The following is a 22,758-nucleotide window of genomic DNA, read 5'->3' on the forward strand; positions in this document are numbered from 1 at the left end:
GGATGAAATACATGACTAAAGTAAGCTAAACTTAAGATTTAAGATCATGGTCGTAGATACCAAGTAAGTTTTAGTTTGTGTAACTTTTAATTTATGAAAAAAAAAAACCATTAAGGAAGAATTCAAAACCATAATATACCCTCAAGTGAAACAATACTTGTTCACTAGACTGTTGTGTTGATTGTAGTATCATTAGTGTGGCATGCTTTTTCCTAAATTCAGATCCATTAAAACATTCTTGAGCTGTTAGAGCATAGTAACCTACTAAACATGTAATGTGAAACCCAACAGCCTTTAATTAAGCAAACTTTTAATGTTTGTGTATTTCCTGATAATTTGTACTTTTGAAATACATTAGGAGGGCTGGGAACAGTCAATTATCTGTCTTTCAATAAACTTAGAAACATATTACTTATCTGTTCCTGTTTTAAAAAGTGCTTAGATGTGAAAATTCTCCCTTTCTGTTGTTATAATCAGCCCACTTAATTCAACCTTGAAATATTTTTGTGCTCCAAAGATAATGAAACTTCTAAGAACATCTCCATTTCTAAAAGAAATGTCCCGTATTTTGGATTGTGGTTTATAAATAGTCATGCTGCCCTATCTTGTAATGTACTGGATTCAAAAGCAGAATTGAGTGGTGATGCATTTCTCTTCTTAGCCACTTCTTGTCCCTGAATAAGTATATTTTAGTTACTACAAAGAATAAATTTGTCGGCTAGTTCACATATGAAGAAGGCAAGGATAGTTTTCTCACCTCTCTTTAAGGGCCTCCAATGGAAAGGTTTCTAATCCGTTACCACTGCAGAAAATATTTTTACCCAAATGTCAACTTTAGAATAAAAATATCCTCTATCCACAATGCTGATGCACAGTGAAGTGGTCTCCTAGAACCACTGGGGGTAGAAGAATGGTTCCCTTCGGGAGAATCATGACTAGAAACCAAATCTGAACTTTTCCTCTATACATGATCAAGTGAGTTGAAAAGCCTTGCTGAAGGCTGACACACTGGCCAGGGAGATTGTGAATGGGCTCCCATGTGACTTCTCAGGCTCGCATTTGAAATGAGGTGGGATAATCCAAGAGAAGTGATCAGTAAGACATAGAAAGGGAAATCGTAGGGAAAATGAGGCTGTTCTAATAAAAAGTCATGAGGGATTCTGGAATGTGCACTAGGATTAATTGTAGCAGCTCTAGTAAGTAGGCGTAGATAAACACTTGTTGAATGAATGGTCTTATGAACACTTTGTGTACACGAGTAGATTTGAAATTAATTTTGGAGGAGACTTTTAAAAGGAGACATTTTACAGATAGAAAAATGGCTACCATAATAGGAATGGTACAAATATTAAACAAAAAAAGATTCAACTCTAACAAATAAGAAAGGATATGATAGGATGGATTGTTTAATGATGATGCAATCAACATTCTAGTCTTAAAGGACTATATACTGTAATACTGGTGAAGTACATTTAATGCTCTAATAAAGATCACAGGAAATTATTAAAGTACTAGGTTTCCACCATGATGCAGCACTTCTAAAAATGTCTCTAATGGCATGGTTAACAGAATTGCTGAGATGTTGCTTCATTATTCTGAAGACACATGCAGACACTGATGACTCTCTAATGATGGAACACTGCACAATTCACAGACATTGTAGTAGAGATTAATAAAACGTTTTCTCTTCGACAAATTGCATGCATTTCAGTCACAGTATTGGTTAGACTCAGATCAGTACATATGCTTAATGAATAATCCATATTATGATACTAATGATGTAGGTAGATGTTCTATTATGAATAGAGCAAAGACCTCAAGCAAGGTAGAATGTTTAATATAACAATCTGTATACATGTTGCCTAGGAAATTAAAAAACAAAGTTCTGCTTAAAATACCCATTCTAGTCTAACCAAATTTTTTCCTACATGCCAAACTGTAACTTTAGATCATTCTTTAAGATGAAATACATACATCCAGAACTAGAAACCACGGCGTACCGCAATACGTGCTTTTATGCTTAGTGTTTGCATGTGATGTGTGTGTGTGTGTGTTTCAACTGAAAGAAATAAGAATCAACCATTTTCTCCATATAATAATTTAATATATGCCAGTCAAACAAAGTATTTGTATCTTTATTCAATTAAATTAAAACAGACCTGCCAGGTTTATTATATAACATTCACTATATACACATGATTTCAGCAATGCAAGGTAATTCTAGATATGCTGATTACTCAACTATCAGTAAAACATGAATGGTGTCAGTGATGCCCAGCAAGTGGTTCTTTTCACACTGGGTGACTACATTTCCAGAGTATGGTTAGAGGGACAGCTATGAGCCATGACATGGATTACCAGTAAACTTTTGTGGGAGAAGGGGGGAAAATAACAATCTAGCATAGATTAACAGTCTCCTAAATGTAAATCGTATACATGACAGTTACATTTTTAAAAAAGTTCTTCTGTCATGTTAATGACACAAAACTTATCTGGTTTGAAGGCAACACCACCATGTTTTGTTTGTGTAGGGAGGGTGGGGGAATGCTCTTAAAATTAGTATAATTACTCCTAAAAAGAGAGACAGAGAGAGAGAGAGAGAGAGAAAGAAAGAAAGAAAGAAAGAAAGAAAGAAAGAAAGAAAGAAAGAAAGAAAGAAAGAAAGAAAGAAAAAGAAAAGAAAGAAGAAAAAGAAAAAGGAAGGAAAGAAAAAGAAAAGAGAAAAGAAAAGAAAAAAGGAAGGAAGGAAGGAAGGAAGAAAGACAAAGTACCTCTTTGGTGAAGCCTTGGTACCCATTCACTTCACTGTAATAATCTGTAAACAGGACTGTGGCACAGTGCTGGGCCTTGACGCCAACAAGGTCAGGCAGCACAGCCACTCCTCACAGTCCTTTGAATGATTTTTAAGAAAATATTCTAAAGTAGGATGAGTAAAAGCAAAGGAAAACAAAGGAGATATGAAGATCCCTGTTTAAGATTTCTTTTTAAAAAGTGCATATTTTGAATTACAAAAACTGTCATCATGTGGGCCTGCTGGACACTAGACTGTGTTTTCCATCCCTTTAATGATAAAGATCACTTCACAAAAAGAGGACCCCTGCCTATCGGCTAGAAACAGTCCCTTCACTTGATTTTCAGGTGAAATCAGTTGTCCAATTCCTCTAGATCAGTCTTTCCATATTCTGAACGAATACCATTTTCATGTTCTAATTATGTCTAGGTTCAAGTTCATTGTCTCATACTGCATCCCGAAGGAGAGGCGTTAGTGTTTGGAGTTGTCATTTTAACTCCTCAGTGCTGGCACATTCAGTGCCCTCTATTGCCAGCCATGGAGCTGGGGCTAGGAAACGTCCATCCCAGAACAGAGAAACTCAGGAAGAATGGGCATTCTCCAACAGGGGTGGTCCATCTCTGTGCACAGATGGGTGTGTGTGCTCCCTTTTATAAGTTTTCGGAGGGAGTTTAGGGATATGTTGGGAAGTGCTTTGTCGTGGAGGAACAGGCGGCCCAGTGACTGAAGGAAGGTCCGCTTCTTGTGTCAATGGTGGTGATGGCAGATGCCTTCTCGTGCCATGGGGAGAAGGTGTTTGAGGAGGAGGTGGTGTAAAAGGGGAAGGGCTGTTTGGGAAGAAGGCATTGCCATGATCACTTTTTTTGCCCAGAGGGGGAGGCTGGAGATGTAGTGGTGAGCTGGAGAAAACATCAGGTGTCCTCACAGGTTCTCGTGGTGGTAATAAGGGAGGGCTCTCAGGAGGGTCTGATATAGAGGTCCGGTCTGATATTGAATATCGCGGTGAATAGGCTTTTGATGTGGGCTGCCTAGGAGGAATTGCTGGGGGGCTGTCCAAATGCTTAGACATAATCTGACACAAATGAGAAAAAGAATAAAACACAAATTTATTAATAATTGATGTAGTACCACAAACATATTATGAATTAAGTTGGGGTTTTCAAAAACACAACTGGTAGAGCCCTGGGTATGGTTCAGGGGGTTTTGCCATATGTTTTAAATGAGGGTTTAATACCAATTTGTTAAGATTTTTTTTTTCTAAGTTTTTATTTTTCTCAACATTTTGTCGCTTGCTACTGCTTACCTATCAGTCTAGTATAAAATCATTTACAATTTAACATAAGTTAATCTTATAATTTAAAACTTACTACATTAACATTTTTTGATGTTCTGCAAAGAGTGTCTTGACTTGTTCAGGTGCTCTGTTCTCTGGACACTTGAGAACCCCTGAATCAAGTTAAGAGTTGGCAAAGAAAGAAGCTTAAACAACTGGGGAAAAAAAGGCTATTATAAGCTGTTAAGGTCTCTTCCAACCCAGAATCATCAGGCAAATCCCATTTAAAAGCATGTCAGATCTGTTAAGGGCTCAGATAGGTAATGTTTAAGATTCACTTTAAATGTGCTTTCATACAAAGCTTCACACCTCTTTGCTTCTTTCTCTTTCCTTGCATAGTCTCTGCTTGAGACTACATTACTCTTTATAGATTAAGCTTGTTTTTTTCCTTGACAGTACCCATAATTTAGATTTATAAGGGTTCTTAAAACATACCAAAAAACTATGTTCAGAAGAAAATAAATAAACATAACTGCAGGGTAAATTGTATTTAGTTCTTGTCTACACTCTATTAAGCTCAGCTACCCTGAAGTTTCAGCCTAACCTGGTGGGAACATGATTCTACTGTAACCATAATGACTCCAGTGTCAAGATGACAGGATTCTACTTACCTTAGACGGTGAAGATTCGGCGGGGGCAGATTCCGGCCTTCTTCGTGGAGGAACAGGAGGGGGGACAGGTACTTCATCAGTGCCCTTGGTTAAACTTATAGATGATACTGAAGCAGATCCTGTAGGGTGTTACATTTTTTAAAAAGTTGACAGGTATTCTATTTCATCTCTTAATCCTGTAAAGGCTTAGCTGGAAACTGCTTATATTTATTAAAAGAAATGTACAGAATTATCAAAAGCAGTTCAATAAACCAGTACATAATAGGATTTCCTTTACTAAAGCAAATTGCTCTAAAAGCATGCAGAAATTTCCTAGCAGAATTTTCAGAAAAAACAAACAAAACTGCCTAAGATATTCTGTTATTTTGCTTCTTGAACAAAATAACATTCCCACTGTTAATTTTTTACTGGAATTTTTAATTTCAATATTATTCTCAGAATCTGGGAGAAACAGCAAACTACTAAAAACTTTTGGAATGGTAATTTTATTAGGTTTTTTGTTATGGGCTCACTTTCTTTCTCTGACTTTATTAGTATAGAATTTCCTTGTCTTTACTGGATAGTCCTTGGGATTAGTTTTTGATCTTAACTGCTCTCCTGAGCAGTTTTCTCAAAGGGTGCCAGGGAGAGAATCTCATGTCTGGAGGAAGGGTCTCCTCACTTTGTCTAGGTATGGGCTGGCTCTCCTTGGTGAGTGAGCAAAATCAGGTTAATCATACTCTAATCCAAAAATTTTAATTGTGATAGAGCTATTTAAGATGACTGAGGCAGCCCTGATAAAAACAGAAATTACACTAGAATCTAGTGAACCTGATTTAAGAGTGAGTTGATGAACTGGCACAAAAAGGGTAAGTAAAGCTTCTTATTAGAACTTATCCTATAGACATTTATGATGACACGGGCGTAGTATAGGCATAAAGTAATTACATTTTGAGAGACAACATTTATATAAGTTGTTAGTTTATGCAAAGTATAAAAAAGATGAAAATACATAAAGGATCAGAATTATACTTGGGAGGTTCTTGTTTTCCTTTAAGTACCAATAGCTTTTATTTTGTCGATTAAAAGTTATAACAATATAGAACTTAGAAGAGTGCTTTGTGTACTGATATTATTCAAATGAGCAACATTTTGGTCACCTACCTTTCTTCTTAGGAGACTATGTAGGAAGTTAATTTAGCTTACAACTAATGTTTTCCATTGTATACATTTTGAAATCATTTGTATGAAGGGCAGCATAACCCACTAATCTATTAGCTTAAAACTTATGGAATCATTTGATGAATTGTTAGTTGACTTTAAAAATAAAAAAGCAAATATCTACAGTATAACTTTATTTTGCTTAACAGTGATGAATATTTAGGCCATATAAATTAAGTTACAATTATAAGATAGTTCTTCTAAAGTCAAGTAGTAGTAGTCATTTGCCTATAGTCTGTGCTGTTGCCAGGCTAAGTGTATTTTGTGATTTAGACACTGCACATAGCTGCCAGCATTCCCATCTGCGCATGCATGCTCTTGCTTTTTTTTTTAAGTTGAGCATTAAAATATATTTAGAACTCTATAGTTGGAAAAGAGAAATGGTTAAATGTGGAAGTCACCCATATAATAATGTTCTTTTCAAAAGAGAAAATAGGTTTTACAAAAAGCATGAAAAGTATATAAGTTGAAGCAAATCATTTAGGATCAAAAGATAGCACGAGTGAACCCCTCGCTTCTATGATATTGCAAGCAATGTACCAATGCCGCCAGACCCAAGAAGAGTTTTAGCAGGGAAGGTTACACTTGGTTTAACTTTTAAAGCCAAAGCAAGAATTATGAGTCTTAAACCAAATATACTAACTTGGGCCATGGGGCAGTGAAACTTGGATAAAGACGGTATCGCTGCCTGTGAAAGGAAACAAGAAAGAGTAGATTTTTTTCTTTCATTGATAAATTCAACTCATCTGTAAAAATGCATTTCTGATAAAAATATAATTTTTGTTATTCTAGTTGTAAAGAATGGTACAGCAGTCTTTAGTAAAAGCTCACTACTTCTTACTTTTGAGAAAAATAAAGAATTATGTTGAGCTAATATCATATTGGGAATTTTGAAGATTTCTTTTAGATTCTACTTGATGTCATAATATTTAAATGAAAAGCATTCATGAGAAAACTAAAATATCTTCTATTAGTGGAAGACTTTTAAAAAATGTATAAACCCAATTCAAGCAAAGAATTCAGCTGGACATTATAGAAACAGGTCATTTACTAGAGATTTTTTGAAAACTCAAATGTGTGAAGTTAAGTAATAAATAATGAATTTATGTTATATAAATTGAAAAATAAAGGGGAATTTCTTACTAATATTATATACTTTTGAAAATGTTCTTGGAGCATATATTCTTATTGCAAAATAATTATAGCTTTGGATATTGTAAAACAAGCTTGAAAGGCATATAGCCTTTTCCTTCTGTATTCTTGAACACTTCATATATATTTGGCACTTAGACACATTTTATACAGGAAACTCACTGACAAATTTAGGATGTTTAATTTCAACAGTATTAATTCTTCTAGAAAAAAAAAAAATGAAAACCATAAAAGCCAAAGCCCCAAGAGCATTAAAGTAGAAAAACTGAGACAAGAGGCTAAGTGATCTGTACTAAATCTACATAGTTGTTTATGTGACATTGCCTCCTATTACCAACATATTAAAGCGATAATATCCAAGAGACTAGAATAATTCCTGTAACACTAATCTCAGCTGATTTTTTTAAAAGTTCAGGTTCCTCTCTCCCTCTCTTTGTACAACAATCACTCAGATAATTTGGACCATTGTTTTTTTCTAGCTGCTTTGGTCAGAACAAGGATAATTTTATGTTTCAGGTTCAGTTGGCAAGATTATTAATGTGATTGCTATTTATATAGATATGGTGGGTATATTTCCCACACAGCCCCAATTTCCAACAATCTATCCCATTAATTTCCTTTCCTTATGGACTGATAGTTTATTTAGAGGCCATGGTTGTTACCAAGGGTAGCAATCCATTAATTCTAGTAAGTTATCTCTCAGAAGATAAAAAATAATTTTTGTATTTTGATGTTAAACGAAGCTGTTGTTCTTTCTGTCAGTGATTCACTCCACTATTTATTAGGCACCTATGATGGGACAGGGGTAAAGGAGTATTTACCTCTAGTGTTTCCCTACTCATGTTTTTTTCCACTTTTCTTAGAAAAGAAATAAATATGCCTCCTGGAGATAAGCCTCAAGAACTTGGTAGTACACTTAGTACAATAAGAGAATAAAATAAAAACAAAGCTTCTGATAGCTACAAATGCAGGCTTTTACAAAGAATAATTATACCTATGTGTACCCACTGTACATACACAGACTTGACTTGGATCATATTTATATATATGGATGGTGCAGGCTTATGTGTGTGGTAAAGTAAGGGCACTTTTCTGATTTGTCATTTTATTTTTTAAGATTTTATTTATTTATTCATGAGAGACACAGAGGCAGAGACACAGGCAGAGGGAGAAGCAGGCTCCCTATAGGGAGATGTGGGACTCGATCCCAGGACCCCAGGATTATTTTGGCTTCCCTGAGCCAAAGGCAGACACTCAACCACTGAGCCACCCAGATGCCCCTGATTTGTCATTTTAAATGAATTTCTTGGTCTTACTGTCTGTAAAATGCTAAAAAAAACCTCTTAGAATTATTCGTGCCCTAATCAAGAAATATATACTAGAAATTCTATACTAGCTAGGAACCGAACAAATTCATGGATAATGACTTAATAGTGAAACCCAATTAATTAAAAAAGGTAGTATTAATTTGTTAAGTACAAATCCCAGACAAAAGATCAGTGGTTCTCAATCTTGGCTACACATTATAATCCCCCTGGAAAGCTTTTACTTTATTTTTTTTAAAGATTTTTATTTTTTATCTATTTATTCATGAGGGGGGGAGGGCAGAGACCTACAACAATCTTCTATGAAGAAAAGCCTTGCATTCCAGCTTGAAATGCTTGGAATACATCTTTTCTGGTTAAAGTTTCTTCTCCTGAGTCCTAGAGCTGAAGTTCATCAGCAGTAGACAGACCGGTGGGACCTCTGGCTGCCTTCTATGATCAGGCAATCTTCAAACAGGAAGGCACCTAGAACACTTTCCTCCTCCTCTCCACCTTGGGATGGCAGCAGAAACAAAGCAGCAAGCTGAGTGACCTCTCCCTTGGTTATGGAGACTGTCATGACCACCTCAAAGGTGGAGCTGGCCAGGCCAAGATGTGGAGCAGGGCTTTGAGTGGGAGAGTGTAGGAAGCTGACTAGGTGGGTGGCCAGTTTCCTTACCTCTCTGTCCTCACCACAAAGCTTTCCGTGACCACTCTTGCCCCTTCTGTGATCATCTTTGTGTAAACTTCCACAGCACTGTGTCTTCACCACTCATTTAGCATTTTGCTGAGCCCTTAGGTATCTTCTCTGGTAAAGCTTGCAATCTTACTGAGATTGAAAAATAAATATAGTACAAAGAGAATCATAGCATTTAACAATGGTTAAAGCATTTAACTATGATTTGCTTCGTACTATGATTATTTTTCCTTTCTCAGTAAGATTATGAGCTTTACCAGAAGAGATGTGATGTGTAAGTGCTTGGGAAGGAGTGAGACACGTAACAGATACTGGCCGATTAATTAGCTATGGTTTTAAAGTAAACTATTTTGAAAGACAAAACTAGAAGCAAAAAAGCACTACTATAACTGATCAAAAATCCTAGTCAAGCTTTGGCTTTTGAAAAACTTAGGCAATGATACTTTTGCTGCTATGTATCAAGTGGAATATGTTCAGATGAGCTAAGAATGTAGGCACAGCAGCTCTTTCCTGACAGGCCCTGAGGATGTAGGAAGTCTCTCCGTGGTGGAAACATTTTTGGCAAGCTGGGAGCTCCAGTGACCCCCACAGTACTAGTGGGTCTGGTTAAGCAGAATTGGGGTCATGAGCACATGAGAACCTTCACTACACAGAGGCCCACAGGTAAGTTTTAAGTAAGGGACTGAGCACACAGATGATTTTATATTATGCTGGCTTCTCTAATTTCAAAAGTTATTTTCAGTTTTTACTCAGAGGAAAGAGAATCGTAAAAGTTTTATCACAAAGAAAGCGAAATTGAGCAAACCCTCCAAGCTCAGCTTACAAAGCCTAACTCCTGGACCAGTGGTTCCTCCACCTGTCCAGCTGCTGAATACTGTTCCACTGCTGTGTAGGACAGAGCACTGCATTCCAAAGTGATTCCTTCTTCCCTCTATGACTTAACTGCTTTAAAGATCTAGCACCAGTAGGGAATGTTAATGTGCTTATCTCCTGTTTTTCCCTCCTCTTCCATTTTTAGCTACTTTTTAAACTAAGAGAAGCAGAATTTGCAATTGATAGCTTTCATGTGATTTCAATCATTTATTTATGTGGGAATCTTCATAATATAGACCACACCTATCTGCTCTAAGAAAAAAAAACCCTGCAAAGAATTAAATAGGTCAGAATAAATCATGATTTGGGGTTGGGTATAATAAAAAGTGCTGGTTTTATTACTTAATTTTAGAGGGTTTATGAATTGGGGAATATAAGTGGGATTTTTTTTCTTTTTTTGCCTGATGTTTATTTGAACTTACAAAGATATCTGATAGCTTTAGTAGGTTTATAACGGGACTCCAAAATCCCCAGTAGCCAAATGAAGCCAAGATATAGTAATTCTCAAAACAAACACACCTTAGGTGGTAAAAAGAGATACTACTGGGCATCTACAAATGTATGTACAACACATGAATAAATAGATAGGATTCTGGGCCAAATCTCAAAATAATACACCTCTGAAGAATAATTTTAAGTCAATTTTTATTTAAAAAGTTAGGTTCTCTGAGTTGGAAGAAACCTCAAAAATCTAGCTGGATTTCCAGAAGGCACAGAAAATGTCTTTTATCTAAAAATCAGAGAAGCTCACTAGCAGACTGAGATCCTCAACCAGATTCCTAACTCCTAGGTCACCTGGCTCCTTGACCTCCTCCCCCATAATAACGACATGCTGTCTTCTCAGGACTGGATTTTGTTCTGTCTGATACTAGGAATTGGTCTGTACATTGATCTGAGATAGCCAATGGGAAGAGCATGTGGAAGTGTTTGTGAGAGGGGTAAAGCTGATGGGATTCAAGTTTTAATTCTGAACAAATGGAAAGAGTTCATGCATTCTTAGAGCTTTAAAGCTCCACATGGAATTAGAAATTCTAATTTCTAATTAGAAAATTAGAGGAAGCAAGGTGACCCTCATATAAAAGGTAGCCTCTTCAAAGGGCTAGAGCTGAGCTCTACTGTTTGGAAGCCACTAGGCACATGTGGATTAAGCATGTGAATGTGGCTAGTCTGAGTTGAGGTGTGCTCTAAGTGTAAAATGCATACTGGATTTTGACAATTTAGAACAAAAAGAGAATGTAAAATAGCTCAATAAATTTTTATCTTGAATTCATGTTGCAATGATAATATTTTACACACACTGAGTTAAATAAAATATATTAAAATCAATTTCACCTTATTCTTTTTGCTTTCGTAAGTGTGGCTATAGAACATTTAACGTACCTACGTGGCTCACGCTATATTTCTACTAGACAGCACTGATCTAGAAATCAGAAAGGAATGAGCAGTAGTATGCAGTCTGTGAGATCTGTACAGCTGGGCTTGAAAGCACAGGCAGTGTATTAGCGGGTGCTATACAGCATCTGCCAGATGGTGTAGACTGAGAAAGGGTTAAATAGGAGATTAAATTTGATACTTGCTGCAAAAATTGAAACCTATAGAGTTTGGTGAAAAGGGAATGATGTACTGAGTGGTATTCAAATATAATAATTTTGGAGGCAGCATTTAAAGCAGTGGATTGACAATCCTTGCAGATTTTAGGAGTTATCTTTGTTTCCTCTAGATACAAGGAAGGCGTTTTGAATTCACCAACTGAAAACAAATGCTCAAATCAAGTTTAAATTACCAATTTTATCACTAGGCCTTCTGGTAAAGTATAACAAATTTAAAGAGGGCTATTCAAACAGGTTTTAAAAAAATTGTAAGTTGCTGGAGTTTAGAATTTGCTTTATATTTTTATAATGATATATTTTGAAACGGTATTTGTCTATAAATTTACAAAAAATAAAAAAGTTATATATATTTTTTTACCTCAAGCACATATCATACTAACAATTACTTTAAAGCACTTAAAATTTTAGCACCTACTTGAGTGAAAAGGGCTCGAATGGTCGGAATCAAAAACGCTGCAAACATCTGTGGTACTAGAAGCACCAGAAGCAGGAGGAGGTGTTAACGGTGTTCTTGGAGAATTTGGTGCAGATGCTGTACTTTCTGTTTCACTTTCAGGGATTCTACTATAACTAATTTTCCTTGGCTCCTGCTGCAGAGGTGTAGGATGTCTCATGGTACCTGGTCTTGGGTTTGATGGACGAACACCAGGAGATTTTAGGGGATAGCTATATTTTTTTGGCTGTAGACGTATCAAAAGAAACACATTATTTATAATACCATAACAGAAAGGAAGGTTTTTTTGTATGCCTGGTAAAACTCAACTAATATCTTCGAAAACCACAAATCACTACTAAACAAATGATTAAAATCAAAGTGTCCAAGTTATATTAACATCCCGTTTCCATAAAGCCTTGGCTACCTAAAATAGTAGGCAATGGATTTCTTTAAATAGCGGAGTCTTAGTCCTAAAAATACTACGATATTTGTTATCTTGATATTTTTGAATGGGAATCTTTCTCAGATATGCTGTAGATTTCCCTGGCTTTTTAAACAGACCTTGTTGAACTAATTTAACCTTGCTGGAAAAGCCAGGATCATGATTATGAACTATAATACCTTATGATGCTGTAATACTGTGATGTTGGAATTGTTTGAGCTATTTACAAATGCATTAAATTGCTTCAGTTTTCATCTGTGTGTGTATGCTAGTTTTATGATTTTCTTACAGAGTGCTATTAGCAAAGCTCTTTGAAGCAAGACTATATAGCTACTTCTAATTTGCTGTTTTTAATGAATCTTTTAAAAAAAGGTTTTAGGCCTTAAGAAATTTTCTTGCGAGGTAATTGCATAAGCTTTAGTTCACAGATACTTTGAAATTTACCTTGGTTACTAAGGAAGCCACTTTTATTTACTTCTTGATTTTTTATTTTTTTAAGAAGGAACAAGACAGATTATATTCAGACCAGTGAGGTGATGACACTACGTAAAACTAGCCAGGCATTGACAAGTAATAAAAAACAATGGAAACTTTACTTTCCCCCAAAAAGTATCTTTAACCAAACTTGTTATTTTTATGGCTAATGATTCGTAGTTAAAAGTTTTCATAAGTTGTTACTTTAGAAAAGTCATAAATGAGTATGCTTAAGTGAATTAGTATAACTTAATCAAATTTCCTGCCTTTAAGAATACATCTCAAATAACATTTCTTTTTACAAAAACAACTTACATATTTGCCCAATTTCTTCATCTATCAGGATTTATTCATATTAATAGTAATGCTCACTTATTTCCAACCAAATGGGATATTCCTGAGCATACTTATTAAGCATTTATTCATTACTTCTATCCATCACAGGTACACTTCATCCCTGAATGACCTCATGGAAACTAATCTGTATAACACATATGGTAGTGATGATATAACCAGATATAGATAACTGCAAAAAAATCTATAAATATGAAAGAAATATAAATATGTGAATGCTTACAAATCTTGGCAGAGGCTTAGGGTTTCGTGGTTCTATCTCTAGGGATTTGTTGAAAAGATAATCTGTAAATTCTTTTTCCATGCTATTTCCCATTGGATTCAAATTTTCAAAAAACCTCTAAAATAAATGCAAGAAATAATTATTAATATTAAATATTTTAAATGCATTTGAAATTCATGAAAACATTTAACATATGAAAATTTGAGTTATTTTTAACTTTATTTTCCTTTATCACCTGTATGAAATAAACCAACTTTCATCAGCTGGTTTATAAACTTTATTAGAAAGACATATCCTCAAAGAATTCAACTTACTTTGATATCTGATTCTACTCGTAAACAATAAGGCTGATTTTGGTACTGCTGGATCTCTCCTGTTATTTCTGCTACTTTCCTCCTTTTGCTAAAGTTTATAAGCTCTTTTCCATGCCTTTTTAGGACCTCAGGGTTGCCTTCTTCTGTTTTCAAGATATTAGTTAGATAAATTCCTGGAAGATATAATTAAATTATTTCAAGGATAAGAAAGGAACCAGTTAGTTCTTTTTCTTTGTCAGTAATTGTCAGCATATCACACTACCATCTCAATCACCATAACCACAGATTTAAAGCACAGATTTCCATTCTATGAAAAACTAGCTAAATATCAAGAGAAATATTTTTATAAATGTCAAATTCTTCTGTGACACTTAAATTTTATAAATACGCAGAAAAAGGGAAACCAAGTTTAACAAATTTTAAGAGCTCTATCAGGAGGATAACCAATTTTCCATACCTCCAAAACCATGTGGTATTTGACACAAGTCCCTGTTTTGTTAAAGGAACTTTGAGCATAACCCACCACATAACAACACATATTTCTGGCCAAAGGGGAAAACATTAAATTCAAAGGATCATATTTTCTGCTTATTCAAAGCTCGTTTGGCTTTTGTAATTCAGAGGTAATACTGTTTGGATAGGCCTACTTGTGGGAATGTAGAAGGACCTGCAAACTTATCAAACACAGTATTGCATATAATTTATGTCTGTTCTGGTCTTCAGTACTTCTAGGATGAGTGGCAGTCTCATAATTGAGCTCCTGTTTCCCCATCACTGTAGGTTGTGCACTGGAGGAGGAGAAGGAACCCAATCCAGGCACTTGCACATTCTTTATATGGCCCTCTGGGGCGGGGAGCACCTTAATTCCTTTCTGTTCTAGCATAAATGTTCTGGAGCCAACTCTGCAGCTTTCTGCTTGTGTGGTCTTGTGCAAGTTGCTTAGCTTCTCTGTGCCTTAGTTTTTTCATCTGTAAAATGAGGACAGCAGGGTTGCTTTGAGAAATAAGGGAGTAAATTTACATATAGACTTAGAATAGGGCCTGACAACAGCAAATACTTAATTAGCGATGGTTGTGATTGTTGATGCTGATTTGCCAGTCTTGCCTTATTCTTTTAAGCTTCTGCCTCTCCCCCTAAAGTACTGACTGTGACATTGGGGAAAGAAAAGAGTGTGTATGAATATCTGAGTTCATTCACCCCGCATACAAGTACTGAGTCTCTGCTGCATGCCCAGCACTGCATTAGGTGCTGCAGTACAAAGATGAACAAGACACACAGTCCCTGATCTCAAGGAGTTCAGAGCTTTGAATGTGGGCTACAGTACAGTTTGGTAAGTACTATATCAGTAGTAATGCATAAGATGCTATGAGAGCACAGAGATGTGCCTGTCTGCCTTGGGCTGGTGGGAATAGAAAAAGCATCACAGATGAAGTGATGTTGACAATAAATCTCAAAAAATGAAGCAAAGTTTAATGAGTAAGAGAGGGGCATCCTAAGCAAAGCAGCAATGTGTACGAAGGCACTGGTTTGTGACGAAGCCTGGAAGGCATAGTCGGAGATAGCATGCTGTGTGTGTGGCTAGACCAGAGGGGTTTGGTGTGTGGGTGGAGGAAGAGTGGAGGATAGGAGGACAGACATAGGCAAGGGATTACTAGTTCTAATCCCCCATCACTGCAGGTTGTGCATCACGGAAGGAGCAGAATGGACAAAATAACAGGCACTTTTGTTCTAATCATAGTGTAGTGGTTCTAAAGGCTTTTGTAGCAGAGGCACACTTTCAAATACCTGAATATTTGGCCACACTCCTGAAAAGATTAAATGACTCAAACTCCGTGAACAAGTCAGCAATAATGCAAAATGACAGATACCAATGCCTGTTTGGTTCTAAAAAGTATCTGGTTTTTAAGTGTATTAGTTGGCTGTTTCTTAGCACCTAGGCTACTCTTGATTATACATTCATATTCATAAGACAGATTTACCATGTGTTCTAATATGCACAGGCTTTTTATTTTCTACATCTGCCTGTTACTTGGCTCTTTTACTTGCAGCCAGTTATATCCTCCACTACACTACATTGCATGATGTACATAGCTCAATGTTCAGTCTGACAAACATATTCATATGGTAAACATATTTAAGGGGCAGCTGGAATCAACCTTCTACATTGGTCCCACATTGATGGCCCAAGAGTTTGTGGGTAGCAGCACCTGGATTGGAATCATGAGGAGCCTTTTTTAAAAGACCTTAATTTTTATTCATAGGAGATTATTGGCATCTTTGCATTCTAGAAGGTTTACTCTGGCTGTACTACGAAACCAGATGGGTTAGGAGTTAAGATTAGAAGCAGGATGAGCAATTAGCAGAGTAAATGTAGTCCTGGTGAGCTAATGAGGGCTATCTTAGGGTCTCCAGTGATAGAGTGAAGTGCATACATATTTAAGGGGTAGACTCTACAACAACTGAGTAATTGGTCTGGGCAGAGGGAGCAAGGTGGAAAAGAAGACTCTCAGATTTGTGCCTGACTGAACGGGTGGGGGTATAATGACTGCCACTGGGAACACAGAGGATAATAAACTATGGGACGTTGTATGTGTTCAGCATATACTTGAACAAAGTTGTGAAAATGCTTACACGTAGCATTTTGGGAGCGTTCTGGATAGAATCTGGAAATTATGTTATGACATATTAATGGCTAGTTAAAAGAAGAGCAAATGATTAAAGATGTATTCAAATTTTGTTGATCACACACTACCATCAGTAAAAAGTGTTTAAGCACGGATTCTCTCTCTCTCTCTTAAAAAAATACATATACATATGTATATGTATATGTATATGTATATGTATATGTATATGTATATGTATATGTAGTTTCTGAGTAAAAAATGTAGTACAAATGGATATATAGACCTGAATATCATCTACGGGTAAAGGTTAATTTTTTTCAATAGATCATTTTACATACCCTGCTCTGGTGATGGCTGTCTGGGGAGAAGGAAAGCAGAGCATTATGACATAAATAATGAAGAGGGGTAAGGTTTACATTGTTGCTGATGCCTTTCCCAATCTTTGTAGGAAAAACTGGCTGCTCAGGGTTCTAGGTTCCTATGTAGCACTTTGCACATACTTCAATATATACATTTCTGTGATGCAGTATTACATTTACTACATGGTACTATAATTTATTTTTCTGCTCTTTCAAGAGAGCTTATTGAGAATAAGACTATGTTTTATTTGTCTCTTGATTCTTGACACCCAGCGTGGCAGGTAGAGGCATTCAACAATATCTCTGAATGAATAAAAAGCACATTATTTCAGAATAGAAGAGAAAGCATTTGAAGAATGGCTCAGGATGCAAGAGACCTACAGTTAATCCTAAAATGGCAGGATACAAGAGTGGAAATGAGGCAGACTGAGAAGAAGCAGGAGGAGGACACAAAATTAGAGCTGTATGAAAGGAAAGAACAAAGCCAAAGCTACAGGCTTGGATGTTTGTGCAGGGAGGTGAGACTTGGCTAAAGGAACAGTCTATATCCTTTTACCTTAGAGGAAATGTTTGCCTACATATACCCATTTATTTTTTTTATTTTTTTATTTTTTTAATTTTTATTTACTTATGATAGTCACAGAGAGAGAGAGAGAGAGGCAGAGACACAGGCAGAGACAGAAGCAGGCTCCATGCACCGGGAGCCCGATGTGGGATTCGATCCCGGGTCTCCAGGATCGCGCCCTGGGTCAAAGGCAGGCGCCAAACAGCTGCGCCACCCAGGGATCCCCATATACCCATTTATAAAAAGTAGAACACTTTGGTATGTGGAGAAAAACTGGGATATAGATCCACAGTCTGGGAAAGCCTCAGAAGGAGAAGTTGCCTGACTTATTCTGTAAATGGTGCAGCACCAGCAAAAGACATGAATGAGAATTCTGGTAAGATGACAGAGGGAGTGAAAGTGTCAGATGCTACCTCTGACCCTCCCATAGAGGAGGAAAAAAAAAAATCCAAAAAAACTAGTCCCCAGAGTTAAGGATAAGAATCTGGAAGGAATTTCTACAAGCCACCATATAGACGATACAGAATTAGGAAGCAGCAATAACACCTGGTTCTACCCTCTGGTCAGAACCATGAAAGGCTGTGTGGCTAACCCCAGGAACTGGGGAACAGCAAAGATCATCTTAGAGCAGCAGAACTGACCTTGAAACAGCAAAGCTCAATAACCAGAGAGATAAGCAGAGGTAGGTAGGAAAGCTGGCAGGTGACTTGTCTGTACCTATCAAACTAGCTACACTTTTGTGTTCACTCACCAAATCACATCGCCAACATCAAAACAAAGAAACCATACTCTAAATACAGGTCTGAAACTGTTTTTTTTTTTTCACTTAACAATGCATTAGGAAGATCAGTTATGTTAGCTCATATGTCTGATGGAGAATAGTTTAGAGAGTGCAGTCTGTGTGACTAACTGCTCACCAATCAGGGTGATAGGGTAGCAGGGACCAAACAGACAGCTGGGTGAATAGGCCCTGAAGTTTTGGTTCACCTCTGTGAGGTGTAGGAGGTGTAGAAGCTGTAGGATATCACAAGTAGTACAACCATAAGCTCAGGGAGCACAGGCAGGTACTGTGTATTTTTTACTTTTTCTATGCACCTGGCATAGTCCCTGATACTTCATAGGTACTCAAGAATTTGTTGACAGATGGAATGAAAGGAATATCAGGCCTACCCAGGTTCTTCCAAGGCTCCCTTGTATGAACTAGCACCACAGTCACCACACTTGAAATACACAGATTTTAATGCATCTGCTTCTTCTTTTTCTAAATTGTTTTAAAATTGTTTTTAACTCCTTATCAAAATTGTCTTTACATTCTTTCCTCTAGGAACTGTGGAAGGTCTGTGCATCTTCTGTAGTGCCCAGATAGGTATAACATTTCTAACTTACAAGATCTTATGTAAGATATATTTCATTTTGAAAATTAAATCTGATGAATCTGTACTTTTTTAAGAAAAGATTTTATTGATTTATTTGAAAGGGGGGGGAGAGAGAGGGAGAGAGTGAGTGTGCATGTGTGCACATGACCTGGGGGAGGGGCAGAGGGAGAAGCAGACTCCCCACTGAGCAGGGAGGCCAGACATGGCTCAATCCCAGGGCCCTGAGATCACGACCTGAGTGAAAGGCAGATGCTTACCTGATTGAGCCAGCCAGGTACCCTTGAATCTGTACTTTTGTAATTAAAAAGAAAATGTTTTGCCAGAAAGAGAAAATAAATTAACCAATAGTTTTACCAAGAGTGTAGGGGGCAAAAAGTTCTCAGGAAAAAAAAAAAAATTATAATGATAAAAAGTAATACATGATATAAAAAACAAAAGAAGAGAGTAATTACATTTCAGTTTTATCTTTTTGAAGTAAAAAGCAAAGTAAAAATAGAAATGGGAAAGATATATTGCAAATAGGAACAATTTAGATAGATAAAACTGACTACTGGTATTTTTAAAATAATGAGACAAGGGCAGCCCGGGGGGCTCAGTGGTTTAGCGCTGCCTTCAGCCCAGGGCCTGATCTTAGGGACCCGCGATGGAGTCCCACGTTGGGCTTCCTGCATGGAGCCTGCTTCTCCCTCTGCCTGTGTTTCTGCCTCTTTCTCTCTCTCTGTGTCTCTCATGAATGGATAAATAAAATCTTTAAAAAATATATAAAATAAAATAATAAGACAATTGTGTAGCAGAAAACAGAAATAGAAAAAAATTAAGGAAGGAATGAAAATGTTACCAAAGAACTGTATCGTATAAAAGATTCCAGGCCTAGATACACTTTTTCTGTTGGCCTGTTTCAAAGTTTAAATGCTAAATCATTTCATGATATTCCAGAATAGAGTAAGATGGAAAGCTACTGAACTCTTGTTACAAAGTAAATATAATAATAACAAAAGCTGACAGATACAACACAAAGAAGAATCACAGACCAATCTCATTCATGTAGATGGATAAAAAATCCTAAATAGAATTCATTTGTACACTTAAAAGATCAATTTACTGTGAATAAATAAGGTTTAATATTAGTAAATAGGAAAGTTCAGTATTAGTAAACCTATAATTTTAATTTGCTAAGCAAAGAACATTTTTCCCTTTTCAAAAGTCCTAATAGAGTAAAATTCTATGGTGATTCACATGCTAATTATTTATTAAATAAGTATTTTCTGCTGGCATATGACACGTACGTACATTCAGTCATTTAATGAAATAAATGTCTTGTTATATCCAGAAACAATAAAAATTCAAGAAATGCTCACCAAAGAAAGGCACACATGGTGGATTAATAGACCTGAGTTTTGCCAAATATTTCTTATAGTGATCTTCACTTAATTCATGAGCTTCTTCTAAAATTTTCTTTTGGCGACTTGGTATTTGCTACAAAAAAAAGAAATTTTGGGAGCATAAGTTTATAAAAGGAATCACAGGTTTGTCCCAAAATGCTGGGCTAAAAATAAAGCCAAATACAACAGTATCAGTTTGATTCTAAGAATGATAATAATTGTTTCAAACACACTATCTTTGTGGATCCTAGAACAAACTTGAGGTGTGTGTGTGTGTGTGTGTGTGTGTGTGAGAGAGTTAGAGAGAGAGAAATCTAATTTATCTTGCAATTCCTTACACAATTACGAGAGCACTTAATTGTACATTACATATAAATTAAATCCTGAAAGGTTTTTCTTCTTCAAACCTAGCCTAGGACCTGTGAATGCATTTTAATGAGAATCCCTAATTTAAAAAGCACAACCAACTCAATACAAAACTTAGACAATTCCATCTTTTAAACTGTTACTGAAAAGACAGATGAGGCACTTAAAAATTAAAGACTATGATTGTTAAAATCCTGATTCTTCATTTAAGAAATACCTACACAAACCTACCTCAAATGTGTGGTCTAGTCTGTAAACAGGTGATGAGTTCATAGCACTGACAACCTCAAGAACACCATTGAAGTTGTTCAGCTCTTGAAAGACTTGTAGAATCTCAATTATTCGACTCACCACAGCTACTCTTTCTTCTAAGTTTTCAGTTTCTACAATACATCTGGGAATCAAAGACAAAAAATGAATTAAATTTGTAGTTTTCCCAACAAAGCTATAACTTAAGGAATTTAGTAAATAAAATAATGTAGAGTGGGGCAGATGGTTATAGTTATAGAGAGAATCTATATTCAGAGTGACAGGTGAACAGCAGAAGACCAGATAAGGCAGTGCCTTCAGTTGGGCATGGCGCTCTTTAGTTTTTCACACTGACACAGCCAAACAGTCCAGCTTTTTCCTATTCTATTAGGATTAATTGATGAGCTTAACATCTTGTTGAATGTATGCTGGTCTTTGGGATGTGGGTATTCTAGGGGAATTTATTCTGGAACTCAAGAATTCCGTGTCTCCTATTCGTCTAACTCCAAGATTGCAGTGATTAATGTTTCTTTCTTTGGTATACAGAAATAATTAGCTACATTTCTAGGAGCAGCTCTTTAGAAAAGCATTGAAATGTTAAAAAGTCAATGAAAGTATTTTACCATAATTAAGAATAAAATTTCTTAAATTACTAAGGAAGAAAAAAAGTCAAAAGCACTTTATATTTAAAAATCAAGAATCTTTGGAAGGTACATAAATTCCAGGACATAGTTAAAAGGAAGCATACTATGCTCAAAAAGAAAACTCCTCAGTAAGCACTTACTAATATTTGAGAGAATTTTTTAATTTACTAATCACCAGGAAAGAAAAAGGCATTTTAAACTTGGTTTTTAATAATGTAATATTAAACAACGTGTAATCTAAGAAAAAACCCAGTATATATAAATGGAAAAAAAATATAAATAAAGATTTAAAAATTTTCTTAAAAATATAAAGGTGAAAGTTACATTATTTGCCAATGAGGGTAAACGGTCACTAAGAAAAAAACTATTGTAAAACTATCAAAATAAATTCGCCTTGCTATCAAATTAAACATAACATGTTTACATGTTTAAAGCATTAGCTAGATCTCTACAAATATGTCATATAATGGCTAACTAGTTAGCTGGACATTTAAAAAAGTACAAGTATATTTACAGCTTTTATTTAACTATTTCAGTTGATATTACCTAGGTACACAGACTGAGATCACCTGTGGAGTTTTTGTAAAAACCAGGTAAGTCTGGGGTGATTTATCCATAGGTGACTCCAATTCTAATGTACATCCATGGCTGAGAACCACCATAGCAAACAAACAAGAATCTCTCACATTGAAAAAGCCAAAATTGGGACCCTTGTTTACTGTTGGTGGGGGGAATGCAAACTGGTATAGCTACTATGGAAAATAGTACGGAGGTTCCTCAAAAATTAAAAATAGAACTACCATATGATCATCCATCAGTTCCACTTTTGGTTATTTATTCAAAAGTATTGAAGTCAGGGTCTCAGCGATATTAGCACTCTATGTTTGTTGCAGTGTTTGTTCACAATAGCCATGATGTAGAAATAATTCAAATGCCCATCTATGGTTGAACAGATAAAGAAAATGTGGTATATACACATGATGGAATATTATTCAGCCTTAAAAAGAAGAAAATCCTGCAATATGTGACCATATTGATGAATCCTGAAGATGCTATTCTAATAAATAAGCCAATCACAGAAAGACAAACACTGCATGATTCTACACATATGAAGCATCTAAAATAAGTCAAAATTATAAAAGCATAAAGGGTGATTGCCAGGAGCTAGGGGAAGGGGATTAATAGGGAGTTGTCAACAAGCATGTATAAAATTTCAGTTACACAAGATGAATTCTAGAAATCCACTGTACATTATGCCTCAAAATTAAAAATACTGTATTACACATTTAAAAAAACTGTTAAGAGGGTACGTCTCATGTTAGGTGTTCTTACAACAATTTAAAAAAATAAGAAAAAGGAAAAAGTGCAGGAAATGGCCT

The 22,758-nt window shown here is 35.9% G+C and overlaps 1 protein-coding gene across 2 annotated transcripts in view; it reads right to left on the bottom strand.

The window, feature by feature from the left end:
* Window positions 1-1,388: 1,388 nt before the first annotated feature.
* Window positions 1,389-22,758, bottom strand: part of SOS1 (SOS Ras/Rac guanine nucleotide exchange factor 1) — a 139,666-nt gene continuing 118,296 nt past the window's right edge. Inside the window, exons 16-23 of one of the 2 annotated variants that reach the window (XM_038561327.1) lie at window positions 20,718-20,880; window positions 20,097-20,214; window positions 13,815-13,987; window positions 13,501-13,617; window positions 11,987-12,251; window positions 6,579-6,623; window positions 4,736-4,854; window positions 1,389-3,863 (exon numbers count right to left, since the gene is read on the bottom strand). In XM_038561327.1, the coding sequence (XP_038417255.1) occupies window positions 3,372-3,863; window positions 4,736-4,854; window positions 6,579-6,623; window positions 11,987-12,251; window positions 13,501-13,617; window positions 13,815-13,987; window positions 20,097-20,214; window positions 20,718-20,880 (1,492 nt within the window). In that variant the 3' untranslated portion in view covers window positions 1,389-3,371. The remainder of the gene's footprint in view (window positions 3,864-4,735; window positions 4,855-6,578; window positions 6,624-11,986; window positions 12,252-13,500; window positions 13,618-13,814; window positions 13,988-20,096; window positions 20,215-20,717; window positions 20,881-22,758) is intronic. The other variant, XM_038561328.1, reaches the window with a different exon arrangement.

This window comes from Canis lupus, chromosome 17 (genome assembly GCF_011100685.1).
Source record: "Canis lupus familiaris isolate Mischka breed German Shepherd chromosome 17, alternate assembly UU_Cfam_GSD_1.0, whole genome shotgun sequence".
NCBI lineage: Eukaryota > Metazoa > Chordata > Mammalia > Carnivora > Canidae > Canis > Canis lupus.